This window comes from Aplysia californica, unplaced genomic scaffold, assembly GCF_000002075.1.
Source record: "Aplysia californica isolate F4 #8 unplaced genomic scaffold, AplCal3.0 scaffold01495, whole genome shotgun sequence".
Lineage (NCBI taxonomy): Eukaryota > Metazoa > Mollusca > Gastropoda > Aplysiida > Aplysiidae > Aplysia > Aplysia californica.
Genome location: NW_004798765.1, coordinates 1 through 13,977, shown reverse-complemented (window position 1 = coordinate 13,977; position 13,977 = coordinate 1). Strand labels below are relative to the sequence as shown.

Here is a 13,977-nt window from a genome sequence, read left to right as displayed (position 1 = left end):
CTCCTCCTCCTCCTCCTCCTCACTCTGCCACCAGAGCCTGAGCCCCCCTCTCCTCTTCTTCCCCTTCCTTGCCCCTCTTACCCCTTTCCTCTCCACCCTCTTTTCCCCCTCCCCTTTATATCCTCCCCCCTCTCTCTCCTCCTGTGATGTTTGTTGTTATGGGAGTCTGTGTCCTCCAAGAAGAACAGTGAGTGGTGTATTCCTTGTGGCTTCTGGTGGATGGGAAGCCTAGATACCCTGTTTACTCCTCATTTTCTTGTTCTAGTTTTTGTTCTTCTTCTCCTTCTTACCACCTCCTCCTCCTCTTACTCCTCATTCTGTTGCTTGTCGGGTGGCCGTAATGGGACAATTTCAACTGCATCTTGTTTCCTCCAACATTTGTTGTGGTCGTCCCCAGACATACTGAAGAAAGCCCTGGGCAAGTCCTCTTCCTGCAAGCTCTCCTCGTCTCAGCACATCAAACTAGACAGTGTTCTTGTTATTCTTCTCTGCTTCCTCCTCCTCCTCCCATCCTTCTTTTCCTCCTCCTCATTCTGCCACAAGAGCCTCTAATCAAATTGTTGTCAAACTGCTATCTTTCTCTATTTTCTCTAGTGTAAAGGAACTAATACAGTAAATCAGGTCTAATGGCCATCTGTCCTAGAAAATCACATGTACAAGTCAGGTCCCCCCCCCCCCAATCTTGTGGATTTTTAAATACATTATAAAGACACTGTCCAAGAAGTCCACCAGTCTAAGGCAACCTCTTTGCTTATCGACAAATGGGTGCCCAACTTGGGCAATTTCAACTGTATCCTGTTTCTCCCTAAGTTTGTCATTGTCATCCCCAGACATTCTGAAGAAAGCCCTGATCAAGGCCTCCTCCAACAAGCTCTCCTCCTCTCAGCGTATCAAACTGGACAGTGGTATTGCCTTCAGCACCTGCCTCCCGTGCTCGCTGTACCGACACGCGGTCACCACACTCACGCAACTCTCCATGGACATCCTAGGAGGTGTGTCATTGTTGTGTGGTACAAAAAAACAAAACAATCCAAACAGCATATGTGAGGCATTGTGGTTGAATCAGGCACTCATCAAAATAATGAAATCAAAGAAATCAGCATTTTTGCGGGCGTTTGGCTATTATTTTTTTTATCTTCTTTTTTTCCATTAAACACCTTTTATATTGATTTTAAAGCACTTTTCTGTGTGGATTTTTCTGAAAAACGTTGATTGAGGGCACATAAGATGTAAATTTTTAGGTTCCAAAGACTCTCAAGCTATGGACTCTCAAGTCACTAAACTGTGGCAGCCATTTTACTGCTCTGACCAGGTGACCCTCACCTCCTTCAATGATAAATATTTTGACTTCTATTTAAGATCGATTGGTATTTTTTTTTCATCGAAAGGAAGACAAATGAACAAGCTTTCAGATTGTACCAATAACCCCAAAAATCGACGAGCACCTGATTCCGCCGCATGATTACACATACGGCAACTTAAGGTTTTAAGAATAATTTTGTGGAATTATTTTTTAATGTTTATTATTTTGCCCTGTTCAGGGTTCATTCGGAACATGAAAGAGGTTGGGTCCTAGGACAGGTCAGAACCTGATATGTAAAGTCATGTTGATAAAGAGTTACTTTTTAGATTTTAACCCTATATATCAAATTTATTGGTTTGTTCTATTTATCTGAAGAATCGATAAACCTGAAGAGAAAGTGGTGTCAGTTGAAAATCTACAAACTAAACAGACAGCTTTTCTCCGACCTCTGTCATCACCAAAGGTCTGGCCTACAACAATGTTCTCCTGCCGATCCTGTGGCGGTTTCTGTGTGACCTTGGCCCGCACTGCGGCCTCAAGACTTTCATCGACCTGTTGTCGCAAGCCCCAGGGTCTACAATCCATCCAGTCTTCAGCCTGCTCTCCCTCTTCTGTGAGACGGCTTCACACATGATCACGTAAGAGTTTGTATAGTGTGTTCATTTATCACCTCTTTCAACAATGCATATGGTTGCTCTGGTGTGGTTTGTTCCTTCTCTCCTATCAAGCATCTGTCATTCTTAACCCTCCCCCTTCTTTTCTTGGCATAATACTCTTCAGTAATGCTTCTAATCTCCAGCTCTTACATGACTTATTTGGGTTGCAAGTACTATAGAACTCATACCAAGACGAACTAAAACTAGCGGTTACATACGAGGGGCATACCTGAAGGAATACAGGTAAAAAGCTGAAATTTGGAGTGAAAGCCTATAATCATCTTCCCACAATGCATGAAAATTTTGGGGAATTTCCAATTACTGGTTATAACACCAGCGCCCTGTACATGAATGGGGGTATGTTGTTTTCCAGTTTCAACATGAAAAAGGAGAAAATTGAGCACAGGGCAGTAATGAAGTTTTCGTTCTTGCAAGTCTAGCAACAACAGGATATTGTACGTAGATGCATGGCGTATATATATGGAATTGATTGCCCATCAAATTCTGTGATACAATTTTGATGTAAAAAATTAAAATGTGGATTCATGGACATTGAAGGTGACCACCGTGATGGCAGCCCAGTGACAGAAACAACAGAAGAGAATTAGCTGAAAATTAAGAAACTAGTGTTGTCTGATAGGTGTGTGACAGTCTAACGTTTGAGCAAAGAAACTAGGCTTAGCATTGGATCAGTGGAACGAATCTTAAATGAACATTTCAATATGACCAAGGTTTCTGCGAGATGGGTCCCACATTTGTTGACTCTTTCTCAAAAAGTGCAACGTGTGGATAGTTGTCAGGAATTGCTTAGTCGGTATGAAAAGGATGAAACTAAAATTTTTTGAAAGACTTGTAACCATGGATGAGACATGGGTCCACCACTACGATCCTGAGTCAAAATCTGCATCAATGTAGTAGAAATCTCCCTCATCTCCAACACCAAAGAAGGCAATGGTGCAGCCATCAAGTGGGAAAGGGATGCTATCATTTTTGGGGGACCAAAGAGGGGTGATTTCAACAGACTATCTTGAAAATGGACATACGATCACTGGAGAACATTATTCTAACCAGCTAAAACAATTACGAGAGGCTATAAAAGAAAAACGCAGATGAAAGATACGAAAAGGCATTTTGCTGCTTCACGACAACCTGCCATCACACACTTCAAGAAAAGCTGCAGAACCTGCGCGAGAAAGTGGCTTTGAAATTTTGCCACATCCACCGTATTCTCGAGATTTAGACCCGCCCGACTTTTTTTATTTCCTAAACTGAAACAGGATTTAAAGAAAGGCATTTTGAAAGTGATGATGAGGTCAAAGAAGTGGTAGAAGGCTGGTTTTTCTGATAAAGAGAGGGTTTTCTATTCTCAAGGTTTTTTCAGGTTCATACACCGATGGAAAAAATGTATAACTGTTAGAGGGGTACATAGAGAAAGATTAAGGCTAATACCAAATTTCAGCTTTTTACCTGTATTCCTTCATGGTCAGGTAAAAAACTTTTGGTATGCCCCTCGTACTTGTGTATTGTCTAGAAGGGGATGAGATCCATTTCCTGCATTGTTCCAGGACTTTGCGGGTTGTTGATGTGTGTTCTGGTGTGGTTTGCTTCCTCTTTCCTGTCAAAGATCTGTCTTCCTTATCTCTTTTCATTCTTTTCTTTGTATGATACTCTCTTTGACACTTACATGACCTATTTGTATTGCAAGTTCTGTGTAACTAAAACCAAGAATTACGCCTGAAGGGCCTGATCCCATTCCCTGCATTGTTCCAGGACTAAATTTGTTGGAAAGATTGTATGTCTAAATCACTCTCCGAAACGTGTTTCAAGAACCCCACACATTTGTGTATTGTCTGATAGTGTGTGACTATTCTTTACAGAATTTGAGATGTCATAGATATAAAGTTCTAGATTTATTTATAACAATACCTCAAAGTAACCTTCTGCACCATCTAACAGGAGTCCTGACAGCCCATCACATTTGTGTATTGTCATGTGACTGTTCTTTACAGGACTTGAGATATACACTAGTTCTAGACTTATTTATAACATGGCACTGCTACTGACTGAAGTTGTCTTTAAGTCATTCCCAAAGGGGGGATATTAACATTTCTTATGCCCAGTAGAATTGTAAATGGGCTAATTTATCAATGTAATGCTCCTACTGTGCCGGCGGCACAACATAGGGGGAACTGCTGCTTTTTCTTTCCTCATCCTTACTATCGTCATTTTTCCTCTACTTCTTTTGTATGTTTGTCTCTCTCTTGTGAACTGCTATTTCCGGGGTGCCTTGATAGTCGAAGGAGACTTTGAGCTGTTGAGGCTAGAGAGGTGAGCAGAGTAAGACTGATTCCCTGTTTGGACTTCTCTGTTGATATCCACCCCTTGGTGCTCATATGATCTTATGCAGTTGCGAGCGCTGTTAAACCTCACTTTTTTAAAAAAAAATTATGTATGACAGTGCCTCAAAATAACCTTCTGTACTGTCTCAGGAGTCATCTGAAAGCCCATCACATTTGTGTATTGGCTAGCAGGACACGATGATTCTATACCCTGTCTGTTAATTATTACAGGACGTTGGATGTGATTGAGATGCTGGAGCAGCAGAAAGTCTTTAAGGTGGCCGACTATGTGAAGATGGGAGAGTTCTTGAACCTCTTTGTCTTCCGCGTCATATGGGGAGGATTGATTAGTAAGTTGTGTCTTTGTTTTCTTTAGAAAATGTAGGTGCTTTTTATGCCTCCATCGATACAATTTAGATCATTTTGGAGGTGGGCTTGGACCATTCCTGAGAGAGTCAACCTGGCCTGAGAGGGATACATCGTCTGTGCAGAAAGATTGAGACACTTGATGAAAGTTCTCGCCATACAGGAATTCAACTCTGGGTTTTCTGTATTATGGTGAAGCGCCTAACAGCTTCACCACTGCACAGATCCTGTCTGTTTGCTGTAGAAGAAGTTCCATTTCTTTAAAAATGAGAGGTGTTACTTTTATTTACGCAAAATTTGTAGCTGTATTTTCACGTGGATCTTGTTTTCTTTCATATTTCTGTGACTTTTTTTTTTAGTTATGTCACCGAAATTGAGGATTTTGTTTCAAATTATTTTGAGAGGACTACCATGGGTAAGAGGGAAAGATCAGGCAAACGTAGCTTTTTTTAAGAGCATCCGAGCAAAGGAATGAATGGAAAACCATGATCGCCGATGTCTGTCGCAGATCTGGCACTGGTTGATGATGATGACCATTGCTCATCCCCATAATCTGAAAAGAGATCTGTGGAAATGCGTTTCAAGGTACATGTAATGTACTGTCTTTGTATTATCTGTCCCAACAGGCATCGAACAAGCCCCTACCTCCAATGTCTTCACCTCTGCACTGAACTTACTCATGATCCTACATGAGCGAGACAGCCGGAGAAGTTTTGCCCCCACCAACCACTGGCTCATCAGGTGATTGTTATCTTTATGTGGAAAGTCGTAAAGAACGGTTAGAAAAAGAAGCAGACTATTTAATGGTCTGTCAGCTGTTCAGATGTACTTAGCTCAAAGCTTTTTAATTTCATTTTACTGCATTTTTTCAATCTGTGGTATCGACGGCATGAGCTCAAGTAATATTCTGTTGAAATTCAAATATTGAATGGAAACTTAAAGCAGACACAACTTTTTAACTGGTTTTGTGGAGTATTTCTTTGTCTGGTAGAATTAAAGGGGGTGGGTGGCGGGTGCTATGATGTGGGTTGTTCCATCTTTCCTATCAAGAGCTTCCTCTTTTTTTGTGTGTGCGTTTGTTACTCGCTTGTAACACCTCTAGTCTTCGGCACTTTATGACGTTATTGTATTACAAGTGCGGTAAAACTGACATTAAACAGAACTATGCAACTTTGTTGTGGTTCATGAAATGTTTCTTTTTGTGACAGGGAAGTGAAACCGAGTCACTTTATGGACGAGCTGGAGAAGGAGAAGAAGACAGCCAAGTTTCTCATGCAGAGAGTTCCTCACATCATTCCATTCAACGAGGTGGGTGCGGCTCTTAACGTCTCAGAGGGATTTAGAATATTCAGTCTTTGTCCCAGAGATGCTGAATTTCTGGAAAAATCCGAAAATCTAGATTGCTGAAACTGTCCAGATTTTGCCTGACTTCACTTATTATTATCTTCTTGTCTGTTGAAATATATTCCTTACATTCCAGCTTTTACATTTGTTTATATTTTAATCTCTTTGTTCATGTCATATTGTACTTTAATGGATGGTTACTGGGTGCCCTAGTGTGGTTTTCTCCTTCTTTCCTGTCAAACATCTATCATCCTTATCTCTCCTTCTTTTTGTGTTTGTTACTCTCCTGTAAATCGTCTGCACTTATATGACTAAATTGTGTTGCAGGTCCCATAAAACTCTCTCTAGAACAAAAGTCTTTATATAAGAATATATTACACTCTATGATCAGTAAATTATGAGTCCCACCACAAATGTTTTCTTCGGCTGGAAATAGTTTCGGGTTTATATTATCGTAGCTAGTTGGCACATCTGTTAGTCAAAAGCTGAACGGGCAAGCATAAGCATAACAAATAACACATTAGTGATTACAGTTTCCACACAGTGCAGCTCTCAGTGTCGGAGGTTACCACATTAGATCAAAGGAATTGTTGTTTTTGTTATTGTTGATCTTGTAGCCTTTGAGCCTGTGCCCCACCCACCCACACACATTAGCCAACCCTCCCTCCCATCCAAGCCACTCACCAAGCCACCCATCCATCCAGCCACCCAGCCAACCCAGCCACCCACCCAGCCAGCCACCCACCCACCCACCCAGCCACCCACCCAGCCACCCAGCCACCCACCCAGCCAGCCCAATGCCATGTTAAAGAAGGTGGAGGTCTTCAACAATAGTTCTTTGCTGCAGTATAGAGTATTGCCTGTGGTAGGAATGGGGGAGGGAAAAGTTACAATTGCAGATCCTGTAGTTTTGGGACATTCTGTCAAGGAAATCAATTATCGTGTCTCAAATTGAGCCTTAATTTTTTTTAATTGAAACTTCAGTTTGTTAATATTTGAGCATTTAATTGGCTGCTTACACTGTATGTTTTCTAGAAAGCCAAGAATGTTTCTGAGTATTCCAGGATCTGTTTGGGTAATGATAATTGTAAAGTGCAGAAATCATGCTGATGGACATGGATTTGCCCTATATAAATTCAATTATTATTGTTATAAACTTCAACCCAGTGACAACATGTATGATATTCTTGATACTTGACTCCCTTTCGTTTCCAGCGTGTAATTATTTTCCGGAAAAATGTTTTGCGGGACAAAGAAAACCTCCGCTTGCTGGAGTCTGCTCACACCTCCGTACAGTCAACGCTAATCACCGTTCACCGGATACGTATTGTCGAGGTGAGTTGTACACGCTTATCACAGTACATGGAATATACAGTAGTCTCTTCCTAAGATCTCACTTCCTACGATCCCGGTTTGCTTAAAATCCAACTGTTTTAAGAAAACAGAATGTTAACTACATAAAAATCACCCCTAAGATCCTGCTCTGATTCACTCTAAAGGTCTACATTCAGCTGCTAAGATCTCGCATTTCAGATCATAATTTTCTGAAACTGAAACCCAAGCGGGCACAACCGATCGACCAAGAGGGAAATGTTGAGATCATTGAACTGCCATCACGTCACAAATCAGCCGCTCTCATGAATATGCTCGCATGTGCGTTGTAAAACTAGATGAAACAGTCTGATGTTTGCACCAGACGAGATCACGCCGAGGTGTTAACTCACCAAACCGTTTGATTTCCCCAAACATCGTACTGCCATCTGAGCTCTCCAACTAAACTTGCATCACGTGCTGGGTGGGTACAGCCTACAAGTACCACTCTAGACATGTATAGGTTTATTCCAAATGCAATTCTGAATAATTCCATATAAGATACGAGTGTTTTTTTCTGTTTGTGAATGCATCTTGTCCTTTTTTCAAGATTATAAAAAAATTTTTTTTTTTTTTCAATATCGGATGTTATGATCCAAATGTACACATTTTATGGAATGTAAGCAAATAACTGCAATTTTTAAAATATTTTCCAGTTCTATATTCTTTTATGGTTGTTTTGATGTATCATTTGACAAGGTGCAAACATATTTTTTGAGTTTCACCAATGATTATTTGTTTTTTATTTTCAAATTTTCTCTGCATCCAGGCAAAATTGTGTTGCATAATCGCCTCTTGCAAGAACCAAAGTTGAAAAATACACATATAAATATTACAGATGTATTCTACAAACCATACTGAAAAATGTGATCTATAATATGTTCATATTTATTTGAATTTGTGGCCCTAAAGACCTTTGAACTGCGCACTAGTCATCATCTCATTTCGCCCTCCCGAAAAAAATTTGTCCACAAGCCGAAAATAATGCATAGCGAATGAGTTAAACCTCGTGTAAATGTATTTGTGAATCTTTTACTGTGTCCTTTTCTTTTTGCCTCTATAGGATTAAAATTCTTCAATTGCTTGCCAGAAAATATTTCTTTCAGATTCAATGCCCAGCTTTACTCTAGTGAACCTAACTGAACTCTTAATTACAACATTTTTCACTTTTGTGATTCAGTCATGGTCCCTCTGCCGGTGGTTGGAGGATGCCACTGGTAGCTCCAACTTCTTCTTTTCTTTCCCTCTGTTGTTTCTTTCCTTCTGTCTTACTTTTTCTCTGCACTAAATGACCATTATTGTGTTTATGTGCTTTTCTCTACTCAAAAGATACACTCTTGACTCATTATTTTTCTATTTATTTCTGTGGACAGGATGGTTATCGGCAACTAGCTCAGCTGCCCAGCAGAGCTCTGAAAGGAGTGATCAGGGTCAGGTTCATCAATATGATGGTAAGTGAACTCTTTTTTTTTAAAAGGAAATAAGAGAAAGCAGAAGAGGTGAAAGTAGATGAAGATTGATTTGTTGAGAGAACTTGAACAGATGGGTACTAGGAAAAGACCAGATAATATAGGGTTGTTGTTTTTTGTAGAGCATTCGAGCAGAGAAACACAAGGAGGACCATGATAACTGATGTCTGTTTCTGATCTGTAAACCTGAAGAAAAAATTTTTTTTTTCAAATTGTCTATTTCTTTAGTTTGATTGATGTTTGTTTCTATGATGACCGTGTTCTATTTCTATGATGATCTTGATCTGTTTTACACAGGGACTGGAAGAGGCAGGGATAGATCAGGATGGAGTCTTCAAGGAATTTCTTGAGGAGACCATCAAACGTGTCTTTGATCCTCACCTCAACCTATTCAAAGTAAGTCCTGTGTTGTGTTGTGCTTGTCACATTAATACTTTGAGGCGTTGGCCCCCTGAGACTTCAGGACCTGTGGTGGGTTGCTGGAGTGTGTCACTGATAGGTCTTACTTCTTTACTTTTGCGCTGCACAGTGGCGACCGACAGTGGCATTGTTTGTAAACTGTTCTGTATTTGTGTATTTATGTATGTATTTATGCATGTATGTATTTATGTATGTATGTATTTATAATTATGTATTTGTGTATGTTTGTTTGCCATTGTAAAACAAAATGCCCTTCTGGGACAAATAAAGGTGTAATTTATTATTATTATTATTATTATTATTGTTTGTCTAGCTGTCTTACTTTACTAAATGACCACTTAACTGTCAATGTGCTAATCTTTATTCAGACTACATGATCTGCACACCCAAGCTCTGACTGTTATTTTGTCGATGTTTCTCTTTTCTCAAACAAAGGGATGAGGAGACATTTGCGCCTCTCTGTCACTAAATGTAACCCCAACATTCCCCAGGTGACCAGCGAGCAGAAGTTGTATCCATCGTCCACCTCCTACCTACAGGAGAGTCACTTGGCCTTGTTTGAGTTCATTGGGAAGATGTTGGCTAAGGCAGTCTATGAGGTAAGTTATTTCAGTGGGAACACTGACTACTTAACCCTTTCGCACTTAGCAGGCTTGGCCAGCTGTGGCCCCCCATCCTTAAGACAAGGGCAACAACTCAACGAAAATTGAAGGGGTACCTTACTAAAGAAAATTGTACAAAATCACAAACACAATCAAAAATGATGAAAATAGTATTTTCTGAAAGGAAAATGAATGAGCTAAATTACTAGTACAAAATTATAAGTGGAATAGAAGAGTATGAAATGATATGAGAGGTCTTTCTGAGATGCGTGTCTTGGATTCCGAGAGCGCTCCTTGTAGGAAAGAAGGGGGTGTTGTATAAAAAAAAAAAAAACCAACATAAAATCACAAAAACAAACCACAACAAAAACAAGGACAGCCTCAGAAGGAAAATTGAAAATAGTGTACAAAAATAATGAAGTGAGAGCAAAGAAAGAAAATAAAACAAGAGCTGGTTGAGTGGACATTGAGCTAGATCTAGATCTGAATCTCTAGATCTAGAAATCTAGATCTCGTATACATTTCTTCAACTCACGAAGTTTCTGCCACTGACAAAGAGGTAATCCACACAAAAGAAACACAACACATTCACAGAGATTGAATCCTCTGGTGGAAACTTGAAAGCACCTAAAAGACTTTTTTTTGGGGTGTTTTTATTTTGTTTCTGCCGTACTCATATCGGGCAGCTTTGCGCCCATGCATCCTAGAGACATGATGGCGTGCTTACAACTAAAATCTCCTCCAACTTTAGTTCCCGCTCAAAAAGTGACTCTTTGTGCTAGCGAAACAAGAAAAACATCATAGTAAACCGGAGCTCTTCCTCTTTAAAGATAGCTAAGTGAAACTTCTGACGATAGTAAAAGTAGAAGCCTCCCGCGGCAACGAAACAAACACCCCCGTGGCGGGTGCATTCGGGCGCTATAGGAATGAGCGGGGGTCACCGGCGCGGGCGCTGTAAGTGCGCGAAACGGTTAAGTCAAGAGTGGGGGGGGGGGGGGTATTGAGAAAACTTTGAAATACTCTATGACTGTCAAATGAAAAAAACAACAAAAAAAGAGCAAAAGTTAAAATGTCTCATTGTTTGGAGTTTTTGTTTTAAAGTTACAAGAATGCTTAATTAATATTCCTATGAAGTGGAGCTTGCTCTAACAGAGGCAACCTGCCCAAGATGGTCCCCTGTTCAAACAACCACGGCTCACTTATTCCTTTAAGTTTATTATGTAATTATCACTTATAAAGATTCTTTTTTATAATGGCTCTGTCAAAGGGGACCATTGGTCAACTAAGACTGTCGCTTTTCTCCTCGACAATAGGTGGTAGTCTCGGACATGATTTGACTGCATTATATTTTCTCTGTAGGTGGTTTGTGGGTGCTCTTGTCTGGTTTGCTGCTTCTTTCCTATCACACATCTATTGTCCTTATCTCGCCTCCTTTTTTGTATTTCTTTCTCTCCTGTAACACCTCTAATTTTTATCAATGATCTGAATGTGGTAATGTCAACAGCCATCTCCAGGTTGCCAATTTAGTCTTTCAAAGATTGGACATTAGTTACCCTATACTAACTGTGCATACACCATTGGGAAAGAAAAAGAAGAACATCTTTTTAATGTTTTGATTTGATATTATGAAATCAGTAACAAAAGGAAGAACTTAATTTTTAACCGTTTTTTCTTCAGCATTTCTGAGTTAAAATGTTACCTCTTATTTACTATATATAGTTTGGAATGGAGATGGGGAACAATTTTGTTTGTTCATATTGATTTCAGAGTGTCAACAACAAAATAAAACCGAGAAGATTTTTTGTTTAAAAAATGTTTTCAAGCATTTCAGGTATAAAATGTCACCTCATACTATGCCTACGTGAAAAGAGAATAGAAACATTTTTTTTTGGTCTGTTTTTAATTCCAGGGTATCGTTGTGGACGTGCCATTTGCCCCGTTTTTCCTGACCCAGATTCTGGGCCACCTTCAAAGTGCCACCTACAGTTCTTTAGACGAACTGCCCTCTCTGGACATGGAGCTAGCAAAGTCTCTGTCGTATATCAAGGTATGGATCAAATCAGTGGGTAGTCTGAGAGTGTCACCGGTAAACCCTACTTCTTCATTGTCTTTCTAAACGTTTTTTTGTGTCTTTCTTTTGTGGGTGGATAGTTTGTGCTCTGCTGTGATTTGCTCCATCTTTCCTTTCAAACGTCTATCCTCCCTTAAATCTCTTCTTCTTTTTTGCATTTGTTACTCTCTTGTAACACCTCTAATCTTCGGCTTTTATATATGACCTTATTGTGTTGCAAGTGCTGTAAAACGCTGAATTGCCTTTGCTGTTGGTATGTGCTCCGCTTGAACTCAAATGAAGTAGAAGTAAAGATGAAGACTGTTAGTTAAAGTTGACATTTCATAATGTATTTTCATTGAGGTCTAAATTGTTATTATCAGCAGTATTATCAATTAAGTACCGCTCAGAAAATGTCGTAGAGACACATTGTTATGTCACTCTCAACTAAAAATATTCAGTTGGCCGGTGCACTAGTGTGGTTTGCTTCTTTTTTCCTACCAAATATCTATTATCTTTATCTCCCCTCCTTCTTTTTTTGTGTTTGTTACTCTCTTGTAACACCTCTAATCTTCGGCACTTATATGACTTTATAATGTTGCAAGTGCCGTAAAACTCTTACAACAAAAAAAAATTAATATTCTTACTATACAAATGTCATCTCAGAGTTGGTTTACTGACACTTTTGTTTTGTTCCAGTGGCTTGCATTTCCTTCTTGTACATTGTTATGAATATTGAACAGGATACAAAAGGCTAAAGTGATTTAAGAATTTCTTTAAGAATATCTGAATTGACATGGTAATGAACATCTTTGTTTCACTGAAAAAATAGGAAAACAAAATAGGCACAGATAGGGCAGATAAGAAAAATAACCTACCTACTTACAGACCTTGTGCAGATGGATCACTGTAATAGATTTGATGTTATTAGTTTGTTTAGAACATCTGATCAGAAAAGTGAGTGGGGGACCATGATAGTTGATGTCTGTTTCAGATCAGGCATTTGAAGAAGAAGAAGACTCATTTTCTATCATGTTTGCCACATTTTGACTTGTTCCCTCTCCCTGTCTCACCTCAAAATGAATATACAAGAGTATCATTTTTAATCACTTACAACTCATGGTTGCTGCTGCATGAATTAACAGTGCTTCCAACAGCTGAAGCGGAAAAGTAAGGAAAATTCTGCTGGGGGTGTGGAGACCGAACAGGTCCCCAGCAGGGTTCAGGGACAGCGTCCCTTTGGGTTTCAGGAGGCGACGCCCTGGAAGAAAATGAAATAAAATGAAATATCTTTCCATTGCTGGCAATGTTTAAAAGCAGGTTCCCCTTGCCATTGCTACTATAATTCAATTAATTTGTCATGGCACCATTGATAAAGAGCAAACCTGGGAATAATGAATAAATACATACCTTCACAATACAGTACCCAGCGTTTGCTTCCGAATTTTCCTCAGTTATCCCGTTTGAATGTTGTATGTCGCAGCCTCAGAACACCACTCCTAATTATTCTTGATTTTAGTAATTTTGGGGGAAATTTCTTTCTCCGCCGCCCTTGTCTCGTTCCCATGCCGTAGAATCTTCACCTTGACAAATTGTCTAGATCTAGACAAATTTGCAAAATACTAGTTTCTTTCTGACAGTAATTTTCTAAGATCACAGGTGACTTTACTTGATCAACGCGCAGGTTTTCCAGCCGCGGCAACAATCCGAAGATAGACAGAAAGATTGAGTGTATGATAGAAAAGAGGAAATTGGCCCCTGGTGTCCCGTTTCAACCCCCACCCCCTTGTGTCTCATTCCAATCCCCTCCCCCTTGTGTCTCGTTTCAACCTCTTCCCCTTCGTGTCCCGTTTTTACCTCTTCCCCCTTCTGTCCCACACACAGCACTACGACGGGGACGTAAGTGACCTTGAGTTGACCTACTCGTGTGATGAGGACATTCTGGGTCAAGTCGTGACGCATGAGCTAGTGCCGGGAGGAAAGGCCATACAGGTCACAGACGAGAACAAGTGAGCGACTTGACTAACTTGACTGTACTTTTTTATTTCTCTTTCTTT

The 13,977-nt window shown here is 39.9% G+C and overlaps 1 protein-coding gene across 2 annotated transcripts in view; it reads left to right on the top strand.

Moving 5' to 3' along the window:
- LOC101847932 (ubiquitin-protein ligase E3B) overlaps positions 1 to 13,929 on the top strand; it is a gene marked incomplete at its 3' end in the record, with an annotated part of 36,712 nt that extends 22,783 nt beyond the window's left edge. For both annotated transcript variants that reach the window (XM_035973600.1, XM_005112935.3), the window contains 11 exon segments: positions 831 to 992; positions 1,767 to 1,941; positions 4,530 to 4,648; positions 5,291 to 5,405; positions 5,873 to 5,972; positions 7,224 to 7,343; positions 8,753 to 8,830; positions 9,146 to 9,244; positions 9,760 to 9,867; positions 11,780 to 11,917; positions 13,805 to 13,929. In XM_035973600.1, the coding sequence (XP_035829493.1) occupies positions 831 to 992; positions 1,767 to 1,941; positions 4,530 to 4,648; positions 5,291 to 5,405; positions 5,873 to 5,972; positions 7,224 to 7,343; positions 8,753 to 8,830; positions 9,146 to 9,244; positions 9,760 to 9,867; positions 11,780 to 11,917; positions 13,805 to 13,929 (1,339 nt within the window).
- Positions 13,930 to 13,977: the final 48 nt, after the last annotated feature.